The sequence below is a fragment of the Nelusetta ayraudi genome, unplaced genomic scaffold, assembly GCF_046127955.1.
Source record: "Nelusetta ayraudi isolate G7.1 ecotype Tasmania unplaced genomic scaffold, CSIRO-AGI_Nayr_v1 ptg000082l, whole genome shotgun sequence".
In the NCBI taxonomy this organism is placed as follows: Eukaryota; Metazoa; Chordata; class Actinopteri; order Tetraodontiformes; family Monacanthidae; genus Nelusetta; species Nelusetta ayraudi.
In genome coordinates, this window is record NW_027466132.1 from 1,566,461 (window position 1) to 1,593,126 (window position 26,666).

Consider the following 26,666-nt stretch of genomic DNA (forward strand, 5'->3'; position numbering starts at 1 on the left):
GGCGCGCGCTGCACGCTGGGAGTTGGAGTTCCTAGGGCGCCACAACACAGCCGATCTCAGAGCGGAGAGAACTACAATTACCAGAGAAAGAAACCCTTTTATATCGTGCAACGTAATAGCAAACAATAATTCGCCAACATATCGCACTTTACCAAGAGTTTAATCAAATCAATTAGATTTAGAATGTTATCTGGTTACGTCGGTGTCTTCTGGAAATGAAATAGAATTCGCTGTAGTTTGAAAACACATCGCATGACTGTACAATAACCATATGTACAGCAGGGGGAGCTACTGTATTTAGATTCCTTTTTTGCAGAGTAAATCATAAATTGCGACTTTTCTTGTGGTTGGTAAGTTCCCTCCTTCCGAAACGGCATAAGTCTGTTGTCAACAGAATAAGTCTGGACAAAGAAAATTAGTAATGTAATCGGTAAGTTAGTTTATAATGAAATACATAGGTTGCAAATTAAATCGTTTGCTAACAGTTTAGTCACCTTAGCTTCTTAGACCCTCATGGTGACATTTACAGGCTGTAAGGTACCACATGTTGGTTGCACATACAAGCGACACGCGTAGTGGCACTGCAGATGCTTCGTCTCGGCTGCCACACCCACAGCTCGTCTGACGTTGAAGCCATTAGTCGGATTGGTGTCGCGGGGAAAACAAACAAACAAAAACATGACTCATCATGAAAAATGTTGTAGTGAACAGTCTAGATGAGCAAAGCCAAGACTACAGACACAGGATTGTCTGCCACCGCCCTTGACACAGCTATAAAACAGGAGTCTAGCCGTGCTAATTAAATGGCATTAAATCAATCAAAAGTTAAATGGTCTTTTTATTCTTCATTGGGCATGAAAAAAACATCAACATTGTCAAGATTTGTATTTGGACCTTCAACCTCAGGCAATGGCAGATCTCCATCAGCGGCGTCTGGTGCCAATACTGATAAATGCACCTGTAAGTCAATAATTGACAGGCCGGAGGAACGCGACGGCAACAGTGTGCACAGCTGACGCAGGTCAGCGTAGTGTGACTGTTGTGGTGGAACAACATTATCTTGCTGGACGCTGTTGCATAAGACAAAGGGACACATGCCAGAGTTAATAACCGTGAGCGCGGCACAGTCGGTGGGTTTACGACACATGTTCCAAACAGACGGGAACTCTAAACCTCTTGACTGGTTTTGTTGTTTGTTGTAGAGATCTTGCATGACATTATCTAATAAGTCAGTTTAATATTTAAATTTCATGAATTTAAAATGATTTTCTTATTTATTTATTCAAAATTAACAAATTTATTTAAAATTTTAAAATGTTGCGAGTCTGTAGTCTCCACAGTGCTAAAGGCAAAGAACTCCACCAGTGTGCAAAAAAGATGGGGAGGAGTGAAGAGCCGCTCTGCAGCAGGCCAAACATATTCTTTGGATTGCATCATTGTGTAGAAGTTTCTCATCACAAAGGTGGAAGCGAGCGAACGTGTCAAGTCTCCACCGGCTAAACCTTTTGCCTCGAGTCTCGCAGATTGCATCAGGACAAAGTACAAGCTTGGCTCGCTCGCTCGCTCTCACACACACACACACACACACACTGATTGAATGACAGACGTGAGCAGATATGGAGGGGCATGCCTGAGAAAAACATTGTTGGTCACGGAACACTTGCAATGGTCCACACACACATTGCACCGTTCACGCATTGGCACTTGAAAATATGATGCAACTGCTCCTTGTGCGAGTTTCTCTTTACAGTCGGCCACGTGTCAGTGGTTCTGGTTTTGCATTTACTGCATGTGGAAGATTGAGAAAGCAGATCATCGCGGGGGCATTGGGGAGGAAAATAACACAGGCACAGGAACAGAACTGTTGATTTGAACTTTATTTACAATTTGCACTGTCTTGCAGTGGCACTTGATAATTGTACACAATCAACATTATCCTCCCTGCAGGGCCATTCGTCGTCTCAGCAAGGAAGAGTTTGTTTATGCCGTACATACATCAAAGCTGTGGTCACGTGACAAGTGAGGTATCAGTGACAGTGGAACTAAAAGGCAGGACATCATCGGCATGTCTGCCCCTCAATAAGGCCTTCTCAGTTTTTATCTATTTACACGACACAATGTGGCATTTAAAACAAAATATCCTGAAACCCCTGTAGACGGACATTGAAGTACAGCAGTCCGCTCCTGGAGACGTTTGAAAACTACAGAGTTGCATTCTGGGTGATGACACGTTGGATATAGTAAAATATGGTAAAAGCAGTCGTGGTCCACCACTTTTGGACACAATCCACTTGGTCGTGGCTACGTGCAAAAAAAAGAAAAAAGGAAAAAAAAAATGGTAAAAATATTTACGGCTTATTGTGTCTATACAAATCGTGTTTTTAGGACATTTTCCTAGGCAAACTATTGGCAAAATAAATACATTGGACACAACCAATAACTATGTTTTCTGAAAGTGTCACTGGCTTCAGATTTTGGCAAAAGCACTGACCAGTTTAAATCAAAAGCATAAACAAAGCAACATTCGTGAAGATAAAATACAACCTGGCACGAAATAATCTAGTGGAACGGTGATTTGGACTTTCCCTCCTGTGGACATCTTGAGTAGTAGTGGGACACCTCAGTGACAATTCTGCATCAACTCTGAACTATTTACATAAAATGAAGTCATGAAGACTTAACCATCCCCGTGGGGATCCGCTAAAGTGTGCGTGCAAGCAGTGGGGTGCTTCCGGAGAGATTAGGAGGAGCTGAGGCCCGAGTCGGACTCGGCGCTGCCCGCACGGACCTTGGAGTTCTGGCAGGGGGCCATGGTGCAGGGCACCGAGTAGCAGGAGCAGGTGCAGCTCTTGAGGGTCTCCTCGGTGATCACCTCCTGCAGCGAGTGCTGCTCCTCTACCTGGAAGATGTTTGGCTGCTCTCCCCGTTCCTCGCAGATGCTGAAAGAAAGGAAGGAGGCGCAGTTTTAGGGAAAGTCCACTAGAATCTGACACGGTTCTGTTACTCAAGGCCCAAAATGAAAAAAAAAAGAAAAAAAAAAAGGTGCTGAATTCAAGTTGGAATGCAGTTTCATAACATCTGCCGGACAACAGACATAAGAATACAGCTAATAGAAAAAGGTCCAGTACGATACAAGATTCCATGGCTTTTATAAAATGGCACGTTTAGCCCTCTGTTTACAGCACACACGGGAAGAAAATCACGGTTTTAGCTTCCTGCTAAAATGCTCCAAGTTCCACAAGAGGAAGAGGACAACAACACGGAGGACGCAAGGTGGCCTCAGAGGCAGGAAATCATGACCATGACCCTGGAAGAGGTTTCCTTGCCGTATCAGTACCCTTTGTGACATCACAAAAGGCTGATTCTCAGAGCTGTGGGCTTTAGCACACGCTTTCTGACAAGTGGAAGGAGGTGAAAGGTGTAGCTCATTTTGCATCATATGAAAATTTTTCATTTTTCATGTGTGTCACATTTTCCAAGTGACACAGGTTCTGCATTTTCATATGAAAAAGCAGAACCTGTGTCACCAGTTTTGTTTTCAATCAATCATTACCGACACAGTAAGGCATCCAAGATAGTGCACAGCATTGTGCTGCAAGTCAAAATCGACTAAATTCAGGAAAACACACAATGAGTCCTTCGCTTCAGGCAGGTTGAGTTCAGTTGCAATACACTCATTTTTTACAGCACGCATGCGGACACTGTAGCAATGGGAAGGACTAAACTGGTAGCCATCCAACTAGTTATAAATAATTACTTTAAAAAAATTCTAGTCTGTTACGTTCCCTTATTTTCTCTGCCTCCAACTTTATATCAGCCTTGTATTGAAAGTTTCTCATTGAAAGGGAAATAAAAGACACCATGCAAGATTTCTTGTTGTTCTCATGTCAAGTCAAGTCAGGCTTATTGATCCAGTGTCATCAGGCCATTCATTAAGAAAACAGGCCGCAGTACAAGCTTGCAAACTCAACCAACCCCTCTCTGTGTGACACTGTGGTAAACTTCAAACCAAAACAGACAGGCCAAAAAAACAAAACAGAAAAACAGGCCATAGCTGAGTTTCCACTGAGTCATGACCAGACCAGGTGTTATGAAAGGATGCTTTGAAAAACAAAAAAAACAACAAAAAAACACACCTGTGACTGCTGACGTGGCAGTGAGCAGGCCAGTTTAGACCAGCACCAAGTTGACTCGTCGGTTCACCAAAAGCAAGTCATGCAAGTCGTGCAAAGTGAAGTGTGGCAGGGAAACTGTCCTGCATCACTGCCAAGAAATCATCATCCACACTAGAGGAACTTCTCACACAGGGGACTTTCAGCAGGAACCACTTAGGATTCTACCATGCTTACGCACCACTTCTCTCTGAGTGGGGACTCTAGGCTTTAATGCTCTTACTGGCAGATTATTAGCAAAAAAGAAAAAAGCTGCATATCATATGACCTACTTCTGCAAATCCCAAAGCTGATTTAATAATTGTGCTGCGTTTTTATTTGCTAAAAAATACACATTTGCATCATATTTGACAAGAACATAATCAAATGCTTTCGCATCGCTTATTTCAAGACGACTAACTCTTCTGAAATGTTAGGATGGGGCTCCAGCCGCACACTCACACTGGATTGGAGATCTAATGCGGTTCCTACAGCGAGAGATTAGGTCCACTCTCAATGGATCTACAGACAAGATTTTAAAAAGGCCTGGCAGCCATTCATCTCTCATGTCGAAAACAGCAAAATCGACATAACATTTTGGAAAAATTATTTCATGAGACTGGTAAAGGAGTGGCAGTGTTGGCATTGCACCTGCCACAAACCGGTTATATACTAGGCCTGGTGTATTAACTTCTTATTTCCCTTTTTTCCTCTCTTCTTTATTTTATTTATTTTTATTTTATTTTGTGTATGTGAATGTATATACATATATGTAAATTAGTTGTTTTTTTAAACTCACAATGGTATGCTTAATTCATCTGTTTTGTTTGTTTGCTTGTTAATGTGAAAACTTGCAAAAATAACAACTGTTTAGTGAGTCAAGTCCAAGCGTTCAGGCAGGTAGTAAGATGAAAAAAAAGAAATCATACAAAAGCCACAAGTAACGTGAGCAAATGAAACAAAACCAACAAACGCAGCCAGCAACCAGAGAGACATTACGGGAATGTGAAGAATCTGGGTCAAAATACGGCCCCAAACATTCACAAATTCTGGAAGACAGAGGCACAAGTTATCACAACAATGCGGAAGAGACACTTCCCCGGAGAAGGTCACGGCTCAGCTTTCCTGCTCGACCCTCAGACAGTCGGGGCCAAAGTGCACGCAGACATCTGCGGCAAACATCGAGTGTGTGTACGGTCAGTCGGTGCAGAAGTGAAACGGCTGAAGCAGCGAGACTGAGCCGATCAGAAAAAACAAAAAACAAAAAAACCCCACCAAAACACAGCTTTGTGCAGCCCAGCAACCACATCACCTTATATTCTGTTTGTTTTTCATGGCAGTGCATAGTTGACCCTCAGCGGTCAACACCTCCTCATTAGTGGGACATCGTCCCCAATAAATACTTACAACTGCCCATATAAAACATATCACTTGATATATCAATCAGCAACAAAGTGCGTGACTAACTATTTAAATAACACCCCAGGCATTAAATAGGGTTGCATGGCCAATAAAAATAGGTTACGCAACCATCCAATGTTAGACGGACTGTGCCTGAGTGTGGCAGGGTTCGTTCCTTCCTGGAAAGACGAGTTTTGCACAAAATAAACACAGGAATCTGTGTCCTGTTATGGCTGCAGTGTGTTGTCACACCTGCTTCCTTTTGGAATAAGATATGATAACACACACACACACACACACACACACACACACACACACACACACACACACACACACACACACACACACACACACACACACACACACACACACACACACACACACACACACACACACACACACACACACACACAAGCAGAGAGCCTTCATTGTTTTGGAGCTCCACCGTATCTGGGACAACTCTTCTGGCCCAAGGAACCCATGTAATTATTTTTTTTCCTCCATCTGTGGAACCCCTAAATTATGCAAATCCTCATAACGTGTTGTCAATGTCAAGGATGTTCACAATGGAACAAGCTTCCCATGATAGAGAGAGATATTAGAGAGTGTCTGACTTTTAGACTATCTGTGAATGTTTATAGACTTTTTATGTCAATTGTTGTATTTTATTGGGGACTACGGATGAAATTTAGCAGCCGTGCTAAGTCAGGGGTATTTACAGTGAGTACTCATGTACTCACTGTTCACTAATAGGCACTGTCCTGTCGAAATAATCTTATAAATTCTTAATTTTTCACTCTTCCTCAGCTTTCACTATTCCATTGAATCTTTTTTGTACATCCCTTCTTTCGATAACTATTCAAACACCATTATACACAACAACATTCATTGAGACTTCATGAGGTCACATAAACCAGCGCTTCAACGGCGCAATACATGCGCATTTGCCGGGAGTATTTACTTTCCCAGAAACGTGGCAAAGGAAAACCTTTGAGATCGTCCCGTCTTGGTTCAGTGAGTGTCTGGACGTGACTTCCCCTTGCCGGCAGTCGGGCCATCACACCACCCTTTGTGGGTTGATCAGATAAGCTGATGTGGAGTCGGCGAGGCCGTGCGCCGACCTACCTGTCGTAGATGAGGCCGTCAATGCCCTCCTCCCGCAGCTTCCTCCTGTTCTCGTGGTCGTTGTTGTCGTCCCCCCAACTGAAAACCACCAGGCCCTTCGACTGGGCGTCGCCGATGTAGGAGATGTTTTTCAGCAGCTCCTCCGTGTGGCCGCTGATACCCTGGAAAAGAAGCGAGTCCGGCTTTCAATTACACGAATCCGCCGTAACGGGCAAAAAGTAGCAATTACAGCCCTTTGAGCTCTGTATGTGATTACTAACACTACCCAAGTCTGGTCGGTCTGACTGCGCTGTTGCAAACACTGGCCTGAGGCTGTTTGCTCTTGTTCAGACCAGCGCTCAGTCATCAGGTTTAAACTAATGTTTAAACCACCTGAGGGGCATTGCAATCATTGGAGTGTCACTCATAGCTTTATTCATCATTGAGATTACCTTTTTTTTCTACTTCTTAAATGCATTTTGCATAGTTTCCCAGTTTCCCAATAAAGTACATCTATCTGTCTATCTATCTATGTCTGAAGAAATAATTCTGAGTTTGCTGAGGCCAGCACGCCTGCACCAGGTGCTCTGAACAGAATAATGCATACGCCATGCACTTTGTTTTATGGGCTTTAGACGGCAAGACAACCTGCCAAACCCTGCTCGCAGGCGACGTGTTTTGCAAAATACCTGTCCGACTTATAAAAGCACTTAAGAAATTGGGCGGCTCCGCAGTCTTTGACAGGGAACGAGCTCGACAGGTCTTGCTTTTAACATTTGAGATTGGATGACGTCAGACCTTTATGGTTCTATTAGGGGATTGAAGCTTGCAGGTTCATCGGGATCCCTCAAGATACAGCCACGTCAAATTTGGGCTTCTAGCGACCAAAATTTTCTTCCTCCAAGGTGGGACGTGTAGTGCAAGTACGTCAGAAGAACAGTTAAGATGACCATAATTCAATAGTTATGGTCATTTTAATAGGACGGCCATGCTCTTTGAATTGGGAAGAAGGCAAAATGGTTCATGGTTGGGTGCAGGAAATGGGAAAATATGCAGTAATCCATGTGTAACTATTTACCGGTTCAGCAATTCGGTAGGATTTTATAATCAAAGTCTGGCTTAGTTATGTTGCTTTCTGCCATTTTCATAAAAAAAAAAAAAAAAAAATCCAACAACAACAACAACAACAGTTCCGTGATGAATCTTTTGACTTATGCCACAAATGCTCACCAAGATATTTTCACTCTGGGCAAAACTGATGGCGATCTGCGTGGTCTGGCAGCGGACGTCCATCAGCTCGGGATACTTGTCAGAAATTCCCTGAGTCAGGAAGAGGATGGGGTACTTGTTCTGCTTGTGACGCACCCTGCGGGGAGGCCAGGACAGAAATACACGCAGGTCAAACACCAGCTGGAGCTCAACGCAAACCTTGCGCTATTACCGGATTAACGCGGCAGCGCTGGATTAGGGTGTTGTGGCTCGACCACGCACCCTAAGTGCCTCTTTATTTAGGCAGGTGCCGGTGAATGAATGCTTTATGGGATTGCCTGCTTACATTGTGCAGATGTCTGGGTCGAAGCAGGAGAAGACAATGCGGCGGTTGCCGCCGTTCTTCAGTATGCAGGACAGGATGATGTCCAGGAAGGCGTTCATGTTGAAGTAGGAAGACAGGTTCTCGGCCCACGACCCGTCCTGTTGGCAAACACCATCGCATTTATTGAATTTATTCACCGGAATCGCGTGGATCAACAAACCCCCCTTCCCCCTTTTGCCGCCGGACGAGTGTGCGCACCTTGTTCTGACAGATCCATTTCAGCTCGATGTTGAAACCCACGTGTTCAGGAATGGCCTGGAAAATCTGCACAGAGGGAGAAGGTGGATGAGGTGTTTTTTATGTAAACGCAGTGGGAATAAATGATTTAAAAAAAACAGGAAGTCAGGACAAACTGCAGAGGAGTTTACCTGGGAGAGCGACGGGAACGGCTGGTGCTCGTCCACTTCATCCCCCTCATCCAGAACATCTGAACCCAGAAGGAAAGAAAAAACAAAGGAGACAAATGATGACGATGATTGGACCCTTCTGCAATAAATGATTTATGAGTCTGCAGCGTCTGCAGCTGCTCCACTAACTCACCCTTGTCATCTTCTTCTTTCTGCTCCTGTGAGTGGGCCAGCTGTGGGGGGGGGGGGAGAACCAAAATATGATGACGCAAAACTGCTTCATTCACTTGCTGTTTATCCTCAGCAAAAGTCTTTTGATTTTTAATCAGCCAAATCCCTTAAAGATTTTAATCATGAGCCTTGTTCTCCAAGCTGCAAGTTCACTGGGATTATGTGGAACTCACACTCGCAGCAAAATGGCAGTGACGAATCGCGTCACGGTGGGTTTTGTTTGTTAAGTTTTCTCTTTTTTCATCTTTTACCTTCAGAAGCTGCAGCTGATCAAACGTCAGGTCTTTAACAGGAACCTCAATTAGCTCCCGCGCAGTTTTGTCATTTTTCTGTGAACCAGAAACAACGAAAATTTGTTTTAAAAAATACAAAACTGTTGCATAAGACGTGCGTGCAGCAGAAACAAAAGATGAGGCGGGCGGCTCGTTTACAGTCTTGGTGGAAATGCAGCAGGTGAGGTCGTGGTAGATGATGGGCACATCGTCCTTGGAGAGGTGGACGTCAAACTCCACGTAGGCTGCACCCTGCAAGATCGTATCGTGTTTGGACAGACAAATTCTTAGCCAACAAAAAAAAAAAAAAAGAAGAAGGAAATTCAAGGTTAGTCACGTACGACTTCCTAACACAACTAAAAGTGAAAGTGGGATTTTTGAAGAGAACCAAACACATTGTCAAAGCTGCAGAGTCACTCCGAGGCTGAAGTTGCTCTGAGCCATTTTGTTTTGGGAAATGTTGAGCAATTAAAATTGATGGTGCCGTGGGCAAAGCGTCCGCCTGCAAGACCGACACACAACCTGAACAGACAATCTGCCTCTAAATTGCTCCAAACTGCCAAATATCCTGGAGCGATGAAGGCTCCCAATTTCAGTGGAAAAACAAACAAACTAAATTTGCATCAACACCCTTGAGTGACTTACATGCTTGGCAGCACTTTTGAATGAAGCTATTGTGTTCTCCCTGATCCTGTGATGCCTGCAAACACAAGTCAGTGGAGAAACTGTGATTATTACGAGGCGATGGGATGCCAGCTGCAAGCTCACTGCGAGTCGTTGACTCACTTGGCTGCGGACGAGCTGCCGGCTCCTCTGTGACCGACGTCCAGGGTGCTTCTCTTCTTCCAGTACTTGGCGAAGGAGGCGCTCATGTCGCACTGCAGCCCCTGGATGGGCCGGATCACCAGGTAGTCCACTGGAACCGGGGGACGAGAGAGAGAGAGAGAGAGAGAGAAAGTCCGCTGTGAGCCCGACCGACTCTTGGCGACGACATCCGGCCGCGCCGGTCGTCTGTCTTACCTTTGACTTTCCCGATGGTCTGCCTGGAATTCCGGCCCATGATGGGAAGCGTGACCAGCCCGATGTCCTTGCCGCTCTCCCGGAAGGAGGAGGAGAGGAGGCAGGCTGTGCCCACATGGCCTGGGTGTGCGTCGCCCTGGACGACGTGTTCGCCCAGGTCCTCCTGAAAGTGGATTTACAAGCCATGTTTAACCACGGAAACTGAAATGTTGCAGTCAAAATGACAAGTATGGTTGGTTCTATGGTGTCATGGTGCTTATGCTCTTTTTTTATTTACATTTCTCTGAATACACTACAAGTCAAAAGTTTGGACACGCCCTATGAATTTAACGTCTTTTCTTTCATTCTCATGACTATTAACACTGCAGTTTCCAACTGAAGGCATCAAAACTATGTGTAAACACACATGGAATTATGTGGGGAAACAATAAGTGTACTAAAAGTGCAATAAAAGTGTTTCATAAAAAGCATATTTAGAGTTATTTCACATGTTTTTCTTTGCTGCATAATTACATATATCTTGATTTTACATTCATTTCTGTCCTCTCATTTATTCCCCTTATCGCTCAGAGAAATTAAGGGCTTCACTCTGGGTCCAGGACTAGAGTTCCTCATTATTCTGAGGTGTCGGATCAGGCGGTATCACCTCAAAGAACTCAAAGGTGAGCTCCAGGTTGTCCGGGTCCATGGTGTGGATGCTGTACTCGGTCCACTTGGAGGGCTCCAACGCGTAGCCACATTCGGGCTGGGAGTGGCGCGACTTGTAGCCGTTGGCGCTGATCATGCTGATCTCCAGCGTGGTGGTCATCTTGTGCAGGGACGAAGGGCTGAGTTGGTCTTCCTCCTCGTCTTCCTCCTCCTCGACGCCCTCCAGCGTCAGCTTGATCCTGTTCAAGATGGGGATAGAGTGCGTCCGTCACCATGTTGGTTTTTTGTTTTTGCTAACACACTCCAGTAGTGGATTTCAGGGAAAAGGATGTGCATCGGTGTCGCTCTCAAGTCGGCACTTTCTCTCCGCCCGGTGTCGGATTTAAGTTCCGCCGGGGGTGGCCCTCACCTGAAGCGAGACTTCTTGAATTTCTTCTTGGTGATGGACACTGGAGCCGCCTTGGAGTAGTGCAGACGCAGGCGAATCTCCGTCTGGCACGTCAGCCATCCGGAGTCAACGCAGCTCAGCCCATCTGAGCAGAAAGAGAAGGCCGGAACAGGGAGGGTCAGGCACTTTATCTCAAGGACAATGCAGGGGCAGGGACTGCTTGCTTTGTTATAGCATTCTAAACCTTTGTTGCACTAACAGGAAGTCACTGCAATGAGGTCGGCGGTGAGTTTAGTTCCCATGGTTGCACATACAGTAAAATCTGCTGACGGTGCATGGGATTAATGCAACTTACTGTGAATTCCAAACTCGCCGTCGTCAATGTTCAAGAACGGTTCTGCGATAGAAGGAGAAGCACGTTAGACACACGACTCAGGACATCGCAACGCTGCCAAAGCAGAGATAGATAGATCAAACTAGAGCAATGTCTCTGAGCAAATTATGTTTTGGAGTTTGAGAAAGAGCTCAGACAAAAAGGAGCCTGTACTGAATTTCTCTGAGTTTGATATGCACGCAGGTAACTAAAAAAATAAATGGAATCTTAACAGGTATGAGCATGTTGATAAAGCAGGAAATAAAGAGAGGGGAACATTTCAGTTAAATTTGATAGAGAGGAAAAGGGGGAGGGGGTGACAGGCGGGAGGGTCGTGAATTATATCAGACAAAAGCAGCAGCAACTATTCTTTCTATCGGGTCCATTTTGAATGAGCCACGTCAGCGTTGCAACAAACACAAAGCCATGTTTTTTTTTTTGTTTTTTTTTTAACCCAGAGAGATCGACGCTGTGACGTCTTTTGCTGTGCTGCAGCAGCTCCATCTGTTAGTGGAGTGCTGCCAGTTGTTATTATTAGAAAAGAAAAAAAAAAAAAAAAGACCTGCTGCAATTTGGCAACCAAACAGGACACCTAACCAGTTCTGGCTGACAAACGTTCTGACAAAGAAAAAAAAAAGAAAAAAAATTTGGTTAACAAAAACAAACTGGGTTCTATTTTGCATGTTGGTGGACAAGTCGTGCCTGTGATGCGAGGTCGGGGGAGAGGGGTTTGAGTACGGCACACGTTTCTTTCCCAAACCCAACCATCAACCTTGTTGTTCTATACCTGTGGGGTTCATCGTGCGTGGCTGTTGATGGGTCTCCCACATATTGACTATCACTTGAGGGGGGCCACCTGCACTCTGCAAAGTTTGGTACAGTGTTAGGGTTCGCAGATCAAAACACATTGCACCTCTTCGCTCGTTCTGGCCTGCCGCGGCTGCTTGGCTTTTTGGGACGAGGGGGGGGGGAAGAGTGAATCAGAACTGGCATATTCACCAACCACCATGTAGGCCCGCCAGCCATCATGGGTTGCAATCTGAAATGTGGCTTTATTAGCAAAGGGAAAAAGAAAAATAACTCTGCCAGATGACTGGAGTGACGCATTACGAGGCTCTCTTTATCTGTACTTGGGTCACCATGAGCTAGAAGACCAGGAGAATCAGATGATAAGTGAACGAGTTGAAAAATACCATGTCAGCATTGTGCTCACTGATGTACACTAACAAAAAATAAAAAGTATAAAATAACAGGGTTTTTTTTTAAATTTATATTTATTCAGGAATTGAACACAAACTACCTTTTGTGTTCTGGGAATGACCTCAAGTATTTTTAAGCCCAACAGTGAAAAGTGGCTGTTTGACTTTGCATTAACTGTTGACTGACGATGCGAAAGCTCCACATTCATGGACTTAGTAAAACAGGTCATTTATATAGTCAAAAGTCAATGCCTTGACTTATTTCTTTTCCAAACAATTCCTGAACCTGAGCACGTTTGCACACGTCTAAGAAGAAGCTGGCCTCACATTTGTTTTGTTTTCCAATCTTGACTAGCGACACCTGGCACCGTGCCTAACGCCAGCTTGTGCGTTAAGTGTATGGGGTCAAAGTTTTTCCTCCACCCATCTTTTAACGACATGAACAAAAACTTGTAACAAAGCATTGATATGTGCAGAATCATACCCAGGGGCCCATTGCTTCAGTAGTTCTCATCTTTCCTAAACATCTAATGAAACCAGTTTCCACTTCTAAACACACACCGCTAACATTTTAGCAACACTTGTGCAAGACTTTGACAATAACACTCACACGTATCAATATCAATAGAGTTGGTTAAAAAAAAAAAAAAAAAAGGAACAGGAAGTCTCTGCTCACCTTTGGCTTAAGAAAGAAGCCCTTAAAATAGCGATACTTGATAACCCCCCCTTGTGGCACAGTGACCGTTGCCGTCCATATCAGCCTGGAAAGGAAAGCTGGACAATGTCAACGTTGATACAGGAGGCAGAAATGGCCATTTTGATCGTCCAGTACGTAAAAGAGAAGTACTGCACCCGTCGCCAACAGGAGACAAGATCACAGCTTTCTGGTGGCACCAGCTCCCCAGGGCCTCACAGCCACCAACGACGGCAACCACCTCACCTGAAAGAGTTAAAGCAAAGGGAGCCCAATGAGCCCGATCCCACTATTTGGATTCGAGAGCTAAAATTACTCAATCGCTGCAGGGGCAGAACATGATGACATCAAAGCAATAGCGTCGCCACGTGCAGTTAAGTGTGGAAACAACGCAAATACTGAAAACATCAGCACGTTCATATTCATGAATATTCGCATGCGCGTTTGCTGTCACGTCTAAAATTAAAGCGCGCGCACGCGCGCGCACGCGCACACACTAGCATATATAGCACTTCGTTTAGGCATTGCTACAAAATAAGTAAATATAGTAAATAAACGTATCCATATGTATTACCTGGGGATGTTTCACCTCTGACGACCAGAGTCACCTCATAGGTCTCCATGCTTTATGTGCACTGACAAAAGGCAGAACTTAGCTGTCGGAGAAATAAAAGGCAAAAAAAAAGAAGAAAAAAAGGAGACTTTACATCGGCTAATGTATTGCAAAAATGGACATGAATACGGGCAAAATGGGGTTACCTTGAGGATTTGGGCAGCTGTGCGGCTCGTTGGAGTCGTGGACGCTTCGGAAAGCGGGCAGGGCGCAGCCGGTTCAGCCGCACTGCAGCTAAGTCTGTACGGGCGAGAGCAAAGCGAACTCCCCTGGTCCACCGACGTTCATAGCGCTGCTGTGAAAAGGTCGGCGAATAAATATTTATAAACTCCGATATAGTATCTCGACGTTGCTGATGCGCTATCTCTGACAGCGTAACGCGGGACCTTGACGACTGGGGACGGAACACTTGACTATAAACCGCTATATTCGCGTGAAGGTCAAAGCTTCCGGTGATCACTTTCAAAGTAAAGGTAGAGCTTGTTGACCTGAGAAAGCCGCTGAGCAAAGAAAACCCGTACAAAGAGAAGACAGCATTGGTCACAAACATATGCACCTAGCGACTAATGACAAAACAAACGACCTGAGGAATTAATTTAAATATGCATGTGCATGTAAAGCTAATAACGGCGAGAGAACACAGTGCCAATAAACTACCAGTGAGCCGGTCATTCACTAAAACGTCACAATTTAGGTTGACAGAACACCCAACTAAGAAGGTGTGGTATATACTGTTCTAATATTATGGTATTCACTTTCCTTTGAAGGGCCAAGTGTTTTATTTCGAAAGCCGGGTCGCAGGGCTTCCTGTTTTCCACTACCGCTTGACGGAGCTGGTTCAAACCGCCCTGCTCCGGATTTCAGACGAAACGTCTCCCTGTACTCTACTGGTATGTCACGTGACGTTTTGCCCGCACGTGTCCAAGCCTTAGTAAACATAATGATAATAGTCGTGGTTATTTGTGCCAACAAAGTACCTTACCACAGTGTGCGAGGAACAAATATGCGGAAATATCACAGAGATGGAGAAAACCCCAGGAAACAAGATTGTTAACTTCGCATACTTTGATCTGATAAGTTTTCATTGCAGCCATTTGGAGTACAAAACAACTTACTAGGGTATCTGTGGGCAGTAACAAACGTTTACGCACTGAGTGCTGGGAAAACACTAATGTGTGTAAACATACTGTTAAATGAACCGAGGAAATGCACTGCATTGTGTTTTCGGAAAAAAATAAAAATAAAATAAAAACATTTGTATTTATTTATTTATTTATTTATTTATTTTTGGTTTAAGAAGGGGCAGGGGAATCTTTTAAATCAGGAAACAGACTTCTTGAGGGTGACAGCATAGAAAATGTGCCTTAAGGTTATTCAAATAAAAAAGAAAACAAATTAAGTTTTTGTTACGTTACGTTTGAATGCGCATGTCAGTGTGGGCTAAAGTTAAAGGGGAAGCCTGTACTACGAAAGCTCGCTGAAATGTAAATATTTGATGACTTGGCCGAGTTTTGCCTCCGCGGCGACTCGGTGACGTGGTGTTTAGAGCTCACTTGTCCAGGACTAAAAGAGGGGGATCAGCTGCGACTTTCTCTTCGCCTGTTTAGAGCCACTCTTAAAACACAACAAAACAAACGAGTATTGTACATATTCCATGTATTAAAAGGTCCCTCGAGAATAAGGAAGGCAACTTAAGCAACAAAACAAACACAGAAATGTCGAATGAGCACAGAAATGGAAGAGACCATTTCAATTTGTGTTCGCCTATAATAATTTGCTGTTGCTCAGCGCAATACACTCCGGGGTTATTTTCTACTTCATTTAAACAGCTCATACAACAGAGCTGAATTATTTAAGTCTCCAATGGCAACATTTTGTGTTAAAAAACAAAACAAAAACAAAACACAAGTCGTGGGTTAGTATTGGTTTTGGTATGTGGTGTTTCAACCAAAAACTACAACGCTTGGAGACCGCATTTTGCTCACAGAAGCTTTGTAAATTTCGCTTTGGGCGCCCTCTAGTGGATAAAGCAAAAGGGAAAAACACTGACGTAAACACAAAAAGAGAAAAGTGCAAATTTGAACTGTATTGTTAGGACATTCTTTACTGATTGAACATCACTGCACAACGACGTCGCTGCAGAGCAGTAATAAGATAAGTTGAGTGTAGCGAGCACTGGACAACTATGCAAGTTGTTAGTAATGTAAGACAAATGTATGAGAATCCTTGAATAGAAGAAAGAACAAACTTTGTCAACACTGAGAAATACTGACACTAATCAATTAATCAGTGAACCAAGGCATAATTCAAACAGTTTGATCTATTCATATAATATAAAATATTCACAGATTTGTTATTTTGGTCTGTTGATTAAAATAAAATGAAAAATAGCACTTCACATTGACACTAAGAAACATGGTGAGTGATACAGACTGAAGACATTTTTTTTTTTTTTTTTTTTTTTAATGTAGCTGCTTTTAGCTATTGCACGTCTGCATTGTCTGTCAAATCAGAAGCTATGTCCGGGGCCTTATCTCACTTTTGTCCGGAGCTTTATCTCCCTTCACTGCTCGGTAAATCACCACCAGTTTGTTTCTCTCTTTCTGCTCTTCACTGAAGTTATTTTCATTGATGTAATATCTATGCCGCTATGAAAGATCTCATCTTATGTCTGAAAGTTACAGGACAGATATCACTCGGATTTAATAAAGCAGGGAACACAGACAACGGCAAAGCACGATGCTGCTGATATTCAGCAGAGTGCAGCTGAGCCGTCAGCATCTCTCCAACTGATATGTAAAATGACAGCACACAATTATGTAAAACCCTTCTGTGAATCGCTGCGCAGGAACCCCTGTGAGCACATTAAGATACAAATTTTTAATGTGCAATATTGTGATATCACAGAGAAGGGACCAAAACAAAAAATATTAAGGGACACTTGCACAGCCAATCACATGCAAGGCGGACAAGATGGATTTTCTTTCAAAGAAAGTAGTGCTTGCAAGAAGCGTGCACACTTTCAAAAATTGTGCGAGACATTTTTATTATGCAAAACTTAAGTCTTAAATACGTCACAGAAGCAGAATCAATCTTATCTAGGTGCTTCCAGGTGGTGCCAACAGCGACAGGAAAAAAACGTATTTTCCATGTAATAGTCATGCACACATTGCATAAAATTTCAATTTTCAAGGCTGCCGCAACTTAGTTTTCATGAAACCGTGAATACTGGAAAGACAATAAAAAGTTTTGCTCTGGTTCCCTGAGAGGTGGATAATAAATAAGAAAAATCCTCTGTCCAGGAGCCAGAGGAGGAGTCAAAGAATATGCATAACTCCACTCATTGCTGTAAATCATTAAGGTGAATTAACTATTAACTGTTTGGAACATAGTGATTTGTTCATTTAAATTTTACAATCGTTAAAGGTAGAAAGGCTTCTTCTCAGGTGGAAACATCACAAACTTGCTGGGAAAAAGTCTTATAGTCAATGTCCAACGTCCTAAACTCTAAAAGGCAGATTCAACCACCCCCAGCTCCTTACTGTCCCATCCCTGTACCGTATCATCGTCCTCAGACTTGTGCTGCCTGTTTTGGCTGTTGTGTGGACAGAACGGGATGAAGCGAACCCAGGACTGTGATGAAAGGCAGGAAGTGATGCCAAAGGGGAGGTTGTACAGTTCCTCTGACGCCATGGGTTTTTTTGCGTCCTCGAGCTGTTCCGTCTTGGTCCATTCTAGGAGGCCACGCTCGCGTTTGGTCCCTACGGAATGTTAAACGTTGATTATAAGAGGATTATCGAACACTTACAAAGTAAGTGATATTTAGACAGGAACCTATGTTAAGCTAACAATAAAACCCTTGTCTTCCTCTTACCAGGGACTGTGTTGTCAAGGAAGAACCCAAGAAAGCCTCCAATGAACATATGGGTGGTCAACAATATGTGTAGCACTTGATCCACCTCCACGACACCTGGCAAAGTGGACAGTCAGGCAAACAAACTAATTGATATACAGCAAATGCTATCTTCTATGTTTTACTAACCCGTTTTGAGAAAATCAGGATTCTTCATGATCCAGTTGGGGATGACCAATGCAGAAAACAGGGAAAAGCCAAAGATGAATACGTTCCTCGAGGAATTCATGTCTGTGGACTTTAAAAGGAGATGAGTGAGCATATTTTTCTTCACATCATATCTTGAAGATTGATTCCAACTGGACGAGACAGTTTGTTCACCTGCAAGTTAGAAATACCCGCGGCGCTGATGACACCAAAAGCCACAATAAACATTCCTCCAATCACGGGGTTGGGGATGGTGGTGAAGATGGCACCAATTTTGCCAATGATCCCCATCAGAATCATAAACACTCCACTCAGGAGAATCACAGTCCTGCTGCCCACCTGTCAGGAAGTGTTTTTTAATCATAGGTAATTGCCAGTACGTTTTGTGTTCGGTTCAGAATTGTGGAGTTGCTTACCTTTGTGATGCCGAGGACAGCAATGTTCTCGCTAAATGAGGTGGTGCCGTTGCCTGTGCCAAAGGCCCCAGCCAACAGACAGCCAAGCCCCTCAATGCCAATCCCTCGACTGATGGCGTGTTTGGGTGGAGGAGGGGCACCTGACAGTTTGGCACAAGCGTAATAGTCCCCCACAGACTCGGCCATCGAGCAGACAATCCCACCCATAATGCCCAGAATGCCTGCCAGGTTCACAGTCGGCATGCCCCACTGACCTGAGTGAGAGATGAAAACACTGGTACCTCACATCAGCTCCCTCATAGGATTTTGTCTATATTTGATATACTGATATTGATTTATCAGTATCTTTTCATAATTTACCAGGATATGGAAAAGTAAACCATGGTGCATCAGAAACCACATCCCCCTTCACATCAGTTCGGGCCATGTAGCCGTAATGGGAAGGATCAGATGGTAGGGCATCGTAGATGGTGAGGAGGTAGCAGACCAACCAGGAGATGGAAATTCCTAAAAGAATCTGAGAAAGATCTATGATAAGTAAGATAGATAGATAGATAGATAGATAGATAGATAGAAACATACTGGCATGATCTGGAAGATGTAGAACTTTGAGACATGGAGTTTCTTGGTTCTGCTATATGCAGGGACAGGGACTGGTACACGTTGGAGGTACTGGGAGAAGACAATGATCAACACGGTGGTCCTGTGGGTATGGGAGGAATGTGGTAAGTGATTTAAAACCTTTGGAAATCTTTGACATCTGCACAAAGACATCTACATGCCGCAGAAGCAAGTGACCTACATGGCAGCAATGCCCCAGTGGCTTCCAGCCTTGTCTCCAGCCGAGTCGTACAGCGACAGGCCGATGAGAGCAACCGTGGGTGCAATGGTCAATGGTCCGATGAAGCGCATGAGGAAGCCAATGAGGCCGGAGAAACCCACCAGGATCTGAAGGACAGAGGCGACCATGATGGAGCCCTGCACCTGTGCAAACATGCAACACAATGTGCCTCAGTGACAACACTTGATCTCCAGATCGTTATTCCATGATTGTAACTGCTACGTCCTTGTTTGGCTTACTACTCTCAAGCGGGTTTGCCACACTTCTATGAAGACAGGTGAAGACGTGTTGACCAGACTGGCGTTCTGGGTCCAAACTGGGCACTTCCACTCTGGCGTTGAAAGCATCGCCAAGGTAGGTGTGAGTAAAGCAAAGGTTCCTCCCTGCAGGATCGGGAGCCTGGGAGGTGGAAAGTCGACGCAAACACATTTAGACAATCAGGAAAGGAAAGCATTTCATCTGGTCGCTACATGATAATCAACGCCCATATTTTCAGGTGTGTGTAGCTGATGATGACATTAGGCTCTGTGTTTTAGTTGTGCCTCACAGAAATAGCATCCGTGGCTGAAAAAACTGAGTGGCTCTAGCATTCTGACCTGACGCCAAAGGTGACCTGCAGCACGGTGCACAGGCCACTGACGAAGAATATGGTGTTGATGAGTTGGCTCTGGACCAGGCTGTCATGTTGCAGACAAAGACCCTCGGCCAGAAGCAGAGGGATGGTGATGAGTGCGCCGAATGCCGTCATGTAGTGCTGCACATGAGAAGGAATTTATGACTGGAATCAATGCAGTGTTTCGTCCACTGCAAACAGTGCAAGCAAGCCCAGCTCAAAGCATGGGCCAAAGGCCAGGAGCCAAATTCAAACCATGAAATAGGCTGTAAGACGCTCACCTGCAAGGCCAAAAAAATACAGAGGTACCAGGGTGGAATGTCAGTGACCACATAGGTCAGACTGTTTCTGTCCTTCTGTAGCGTGCTGGCGTCCATGGGAGGCTTTGCGTTTGTTTCTTTGGATTGATCATTGACTTCACCTATCTGCAGCACCATTAAGAAAATATGAACATGATAACACATGCAACCAATCATAAAAGAATTTGCAAGAGAAAATTACACAGGCACATAAAAAAAAAATAACACCACCTCCTGTTGAATAATAGCTTGCGGGTCAGTTCTGATCCCGAAAAAAATCAAAAAAAAAAATCCAAATGTGGTTAATATTTTGTGTCCTATGGACTTTGTAAATATTTTTTTCTAATGTTTTACATTTTTTTTTTTCAAACATGTTTTTCTTGAATGTCCATGTTACTTATGCAAGCAAAATGTTGTTCTGCTTGCATAATAACAATAAAGATCTTTGATTTTTCTTCTCGATACAGCCGCCGTTGAGAACACCATCAGAAAAATAGTGAGGCACAAATTTGCATTCTGCGTAATTTAAGTTTTTAGACAAATAATCAAGTTTTCTTATTACCCTATATTAGTAATATTTGAAAAAAAGACAAAACAAAAAAACCCAAAAGCATTCAAACAAATAGAATGTGAAACTTAATGAAACATACAAATAAGCACAATGTACAGTTTGACATTTTTCTTCGAATTAAAATTCTCCCAATAACTTTCATAGAGTAAATAAGTGTTATTTACTCTATGATGACGCAATTTGGAAACTGCTTTTTTTTTTAAAGTATTATTATTATTTTGAAAACATATTTTATATTCAATATGAATCAGTCATATACTTACATTAAATCCAGAATTGTTAAGTCCTCCGTTTGATGTCCGAGTACCCATGTTGGAGAGCACGCACAATCGTAGAAAAAAAATGTTGGTGTGATATCTTGTGTCAAAGTTCTTCCACCTTGGCAGTGCGAACCAATAAGGAAATGCATCATGAAAGGAGGAGGAGTAAAAGGAAGTTTCCTGTATTTGAAAAGGTGACGTGGACACGACGCAAGGATAAATCAGACAAGTTTTTTTTTTCATTTAGTAATTAAAAAACTAGATCATGTTTACTGAAGCAGTTTTGGTTTTTGTAGTATTTTTTCCCCTGTGTTTTGGAGTAATTTACTCTTCCATTTTTAAAAAGAGTAATTTCCCCCCCTGAATTACCAAAATACCTCAAATTACCATATACCTTGACAAAACAACTAAAAAATATAAATTACTCAGAAAAACATGGGAAAATACTTTCCCCAGAAATTCCCTTCATAAAAAAAACAACTACAGGAAAAATTACTCACAAAAATAGATTTTTTTTTTTTTTTTATGTAAATGCAATTTACATCGTACAAATGCCCTCTCACACCTCTGAAAAAAAAAACAAACAAAAAAAACAACTAAAACCACAACTGCACTTTCACACTTACTGGCTCCAGACCCATAGGCTAGAATCCCCTGAGTCTTACCTGGGGATGAATGGAGTGGCTTCTTTACGATTTGGACAAAAGTGATTGCATCTTAAATGCACTTCTCTTGTCGACCAGTGCCTCGGGAACAAAATACCCCTTTACATCAGCTCAAAATGAGCCTGACTCTGTCTCTCATCACATTCCACACTGGGTTCCCAGATTTCAAACAGTAATAGGCACATCTAAGGAGAGGGATCATTCAAAAGGAAATTTTTAACCACAATTGTCATCTCGCTAGCCAATCATTTGCCAGTGGACAAAATGTCCTCAGGTCAAAGTGATGGTACCACTGACGGAATTGACGCGTAAAAGCCGTTCATGCTACCAAAGAGGAAATGAATGCAGGCTACACAAGGCCTCGGTGTGGGCGGCCAAGAGAAAGATAAAGGAGGTGGGTTATTTGTTTTGCAGTGAGAATACCAATAATAACTTATTGGTTGGTTTTATGGGTTCCAGGAGCAGCAAGAGTGAACAATATAATACATTTCTTTCCAGGCAAATTTTAATTTTATCTCAGCGAGGTGAAGAAGGATTTTCTTTCCAAAAGTGAGCCGGAAATCTCCTTTGCATGCAAAGGTAAGAAACACAAACGGCAACATTTCCAATAAAACTCTGATCTCCAGGGCAAGTTGGGATGTGTGGAGCTGAATTTGATTTGAAATGAATTTTAAAAATACAGCATGTGTTGAAGTAGCAGTTGCATTACAAGGTGATGACATTACCTGGTTTTCTGTTCTGACATAAATTGCAACTCTTCACCATTCAGATGAACGTACAAAACTATCACCCCAATGGAAATGAATCTGGTTCATATTACTTCTTTATTAATTTCAGTAAAGCAGATCTGATAGGCCCCGCCCTCTCAGACAGTTCCTTCCTCTTCTGTCTCTGTGCTGTTGTCTGAACGTCTTCAGGCCTGCACAGATTTTCATCGCCGTTCCGTGGACAGAAAGGAATGAAGCGAACCCAGGACTGCGATGACAGGAAAGGAGTGATGCCAAAGGGGAGGTCATACAGTTCCTCTGAGGGCATGGATTCATCTGAGTCATCAAGCTGTTCCACCTTGTTCCAGTCTAAGAGGCCACGCTCACGTTTGGTCCCTGGGCGCAAAAAAAATAAAATGTTGAGTTGCAAAGAAGATTATGGAAATACGACTGATGTTTTGGCCCAACAGAGGTTACAAAGTTCAGCTCTAAGTCCACCACCAAAGTCATGCTCTTACCAGGGACTGTGTTGTCAAGGACGAAGCCAAGAAAGCCTCCAATGAACATATGGGTGGTCAAAAATATGTGTAGCACTTGGTCCACCTCCTTGACACCTATGGTTATGCATGGACATGTGAAACAAAAATGGAACATTCAAAAAATATCAAGCAAGTAGCCGCCTTGATTAAAGGACAAGTTGATAAATTTAGTACCTTTTCTAGTTGACTGTACCTGTATGAATGAAACCAGGATTCTTCATGATCCAGTTGGGGATGACCAATGCAGAGAACATGGAAAAGCCAAAGATGAATATGTTCCTAGAAGAATTCATGTCTGTGGACTTTAAATGGAGATGTGTGAGCACATTTTTTCATATCATGTCTTGAAGATTGATTACAATATGACGCTGCAGCTTGTTCACCTGCAGGTTAGAAATGCCCGTAGCACCAATGACACCAAAGGCCACCATAAACATTCCTCCAACCACAGGGTTGGGGATGGTGGTGAAGATGGCACCAATTTTGCCAATGATCCCCATCAGAATCATAAACACTCCACTCAGGAGAATCACAGTCCTGCTGCACACCTGTCAGGAAATAAGAAAATCATAGACTCAGAACCAGTCCCCAACTGCCAGCATTTTGATTTAAACATGTTTCAGTTTACCTTTGTGATGCCAAGGATGGCCACATTCTCACTAAATGAGGTGGTCCCATTGCCTGTGCCAAAAGCACCAGCCAGCAGACTACCGAGGCCCTCAATGCCAATCCCCCGACTGATGGCGTGTTTGGGTGGAGGAGGGGCCCCTGACAGTTTTGCACAAGCATAGTAGTCCCCTACAGACTCGGTCATCGAGCAGACGATCCCACCCATAATGCCTAGAACGCCTGCCAGACTTACAGTCGGCATGCCCCACTGACCTGAAGAAGAAGAATAAGAAAAGAAAATGTTTCTTTTGGTAAGATTCTTTTCCTAGGGACACTTTTTAAATGTCTCTTATTCGTCGGTATGTGTAGGTGAACAAATCACTGACAATTTCCTCAGCACATTGATGGCTTTCCTATAAATTTACCAGGATATGGAAATGTAAACCAGGGTGCATCAGAGATCGCTTTCTCCTTGACATCAGTTCTGGCCATGTAGCCATAATGGGAGGGATCAGATGGTAGGACATTGAAGACGGTGAGAAGGTAGCAGACCAACCAGGAGACGGATATTCCCAGCAAAATCTTTTTAAGGCATAATATTAACATATTAAAAAGTAATATCAACAAATAAAAAGCCAACAGAAACTTTAGATGAGACAAAAAAACATAACTGACAGAATCGTACTCTGGCAGTTGCTCAAGAGAAGAAATTTTACACAGAACATACGGGCATCGTCTGGAAGATGTAGAACTTTGTGACGTGTGCTTTCTTGGTTCTGCTATATGCAGGGACAGGGACTGGTACACGTTGGAGGTACTGGGAGAAGACAATGATCAACACGGTGGTCCTGTGGGAATGAAAGGAAAACGGTTGGAGCAAGCAGTCTTGAAGGCTGCAATTTGTCAGACTTCAGGGATTGTTCTTCATTTTAGACTTTGACAGCCACAATGGGGACAGGTTGGTGACCTACATGGCAGCGATGCCCCAGTGGCTCCCTGCCTCGACTCCAGCTGAGTCGTACAGCGAGAGGCCGATGAGAGCAACCGTGGGTGCAATGGTCAATGGTCCGATGAAGCGCATGAGGAAGCCAATGAGGCCGGAGAAACCCACCAAGATCTGAAGGAGGGAGGCGACCATGATGGAGCCCTGCACCTGTGCAAAAATGCAACACAATGTGCCTCAGTGACAACACACGATCTCCGGATTAAAAGACCAACACTGAAACTGTTCCGTCCTTGTTTGGCTTACTGCTCTCAAGCGGGTTTGCCACACTTCTATGAAGACAGGTGAAGACGTGTTGACCAGACTGGCATTCTGGGTCCAAGCTGGGCACTTCCACTCTGGCGTGGACAGCATCGCCATTGTAGGTGTGATTAAAGAAAAGGTTCCTCCCTGCAGGATCGGGAGCCTGGGAGGTGGAAAGTCGACGCAAACACATTTAGACAATTGGGAAAACAATGTGTTCAGTTGGGGTTGGGTAAAAAACCCAACACTACAAATGTTGGTTTGATTGATGCAAACGTCCAGCATTTCCATTTGTGTGTAGTTGACGAATGTCCCAGCCGCTGTGTATTTCCTGCGTCAAATGTCACGCAATTTCATTGTATCCTCTGCTACAGTGACAATAATGGCTATTCTGATTCTGAAGGCTATTCTTAATGTGCAGAAAGCCCTAAATGTCTTTCATTTTCCCTTTACTGAGCGTCATTGAGCGACTAATGAACAGCGACATCCCGACCTGACGCCGAAGGTGACCTGCAGCACAGTGGACAGGCCGCAAACGAAGAAGCCGGTGTTCATGAGTCGGCTCTGGGTCAAGCTGTCGTGCCGCAGACAAAGACCTTCGGACAGGAGCAGAGGGATGGCGATCATGGCTCCGAACGCAGTCAGGTAGTGCTACACGGCGGGACAAGACAAGTATGAGCTGCGTTAAAACGACGGTAAGCCACGCTGGCGAGACTTTGTACGACACTCACCTGCAAGGCCAAAAATGCACAAAGATACCAAGGTGGTACATCAGTCACTGAATACACCAGCTTGTTTCTGCCCTCCTCTGGCATCCTGATGTCTATACATGATTTTCTCTTCTTCTTTGGTCGATCATTGACATCATCTATCGGCAGCACCTTTATAATTTGGAAACAAGCAGATTTAACCAGTCAGATTTTTTGTCTAATTAATGTGCAAAAAAACCTGAAATGAGAAAAAACAAAATATATAATATATAGATATAGAAGCCAAGTAAATCTCTCCTGGTAATGTCAACGCTTGCCTAATGGCAAACCTAACAATTACTAACAATCAATTTGTCAAGAGAAGTCTATATTTTATACGGGAACGTCTGTCCACTTACATCAAATTCCAGACTGCAAAGTCCTCCTTCATGTTTTCTGGGTGCCACAGCAGATGCCATCATATCTGACTAAAAACATCGGGTTCACGTTTCCTGAGTCGCTGCCGTGCTACCAGCGCACTGAGACAAAATAAACAAAAAGACAAAAAACTGTGAGCTCATATCCACCCAAAGGGTCCGAGGTTCAACAGTATCTTTATTTGACAAATAGCCAGCGAGAGACGGCAACAGCAGCACACACATCACTCACACAGGTTACACTCACGTGGCGGAATTCACAAAAGTGAGCGCACTGCGGACAGCTCGGACGGACCCAGACTGACTCTACTCAGAGGAGGGACTGTTTTCTTTAATCACAGTGAATAGCTCACCCATCACTGTGCGAATCGTTAAGGTTTTTGTTTTTGTTATTTCAATGAATGACAGTAACATTCCTACCTGAGAATCTAGTGTGAGCAAATACAGGAACACTAACAAATCCTCACTGTAAACCTAAACCTAACCCTAACCCGTGTGCACGTCAAGGTGCTAAAACAGGGCACGGCAGCATATTTGTGCGTCACAATTCCTTATGCGTTAATAATAATGCACTAACGCAACTCAAAGGGCTTCATAGAGTAAAAAAAATACTAAAATCATGCAAGAAGCAACTTAACACATTCAGCTGCAACTCCTGTATCAGGTTACTTCCCCTGGA

The 26,666-nt window shown here is 43.7% G+C and overlaps 2 protein-coding genes across 2 annotated transcripts; both read right to left on the reverse strand.

Annotated features, from left to right (window-relative positions):
• Positions 1-1,862: 1,862 nt before the first annotated feature.
• Positions 1,863-14,463, reverse strand: gpcpd1 (glycerophosphocholine phosphodiesterase 1). The gene is made up of 20 exons (XM_076044523.1): positions 14,182-14,463; positions 13,997-14,078; positions 13,581-13,668; positions 13,405-13,489; positions 12,317-12,392; positions 11,512-11,553; positions 11,178-11,301; positions 10,767-11,007; positions 10,121-10,283; positions 9,887-10,016; positions 9,746-9,800; positions 9,260-9,352; positions 9,080-9,157; positions 8,791-8,830; positions 8,619-8,677; positions 8,449-8,514; positions 8,212-8,348; positions 7,887-8,022; positions 6,678-6,838; positions 1,863-2,939 (listed from the first exon to the last, which is right to left on the reverse strand). Exons 2-20 carry the CDS (start codon positions 14,043-14,045, stop codon positions 2,741-2,743), a joined length of 2,022 nt encoding a protein of 673 aa, XP_075900638.1. The 5' UTR covers positions 14,046-14,078; positions 14,182-14,463; the 3' UTR covers positions 1,863-2,740.
• A 2,714-nt stretch (positions 14,464-17,177) lies between these two features.
• LOC142900362 (uncharacterized) lies at positions 17,178-26,316 on the reverse strand. The gene is made up of 26 exons (XM_076044619.1): positions 26,235-26,316; positions 25,970-26,089; positions 25,593-25,742; positions 25,355-25,512; positions 24,865-25,024; positions 24,587-24,768; positions 24,343-24,463; positions 24,041-24,197; positions 23,635-23,888; positions 23,390-23,554; positions 23,200-23,308; positions 22,986-23,081; positions 22,581-22,863; positions 21,761-21,859; positions 21,099-21,213; positions 20,247-20,390; positions 19,949-20,106; positions 19,592-19,751; positions 19,314-19,495; positions 19,094-19,214; positions 18,872-19,028; positions 18,512-18,765; positions 18,270-18,434; positions 18,078-18,186; positions 17,910-18,005; positions 17,178-17,796 (listed from the first exon to the last, which is right to left on the reverse strand). The coding sequence occupies exons 2-26, from the start codon at positions 26,030-26,032 to the stop codon at positions 17,543-17,545; spliced, it is 3,912 nt and encodes a 1,303-aa protein (XP_075900734.1). The 5' UTR covers positions 26,033-26,089; positions 26,235-26,316; the 3' UTR covers positions 17,178-17,542.
• Between the last annotated feature and the right edge of the window lie 350 nt (positions 26,317-26,666).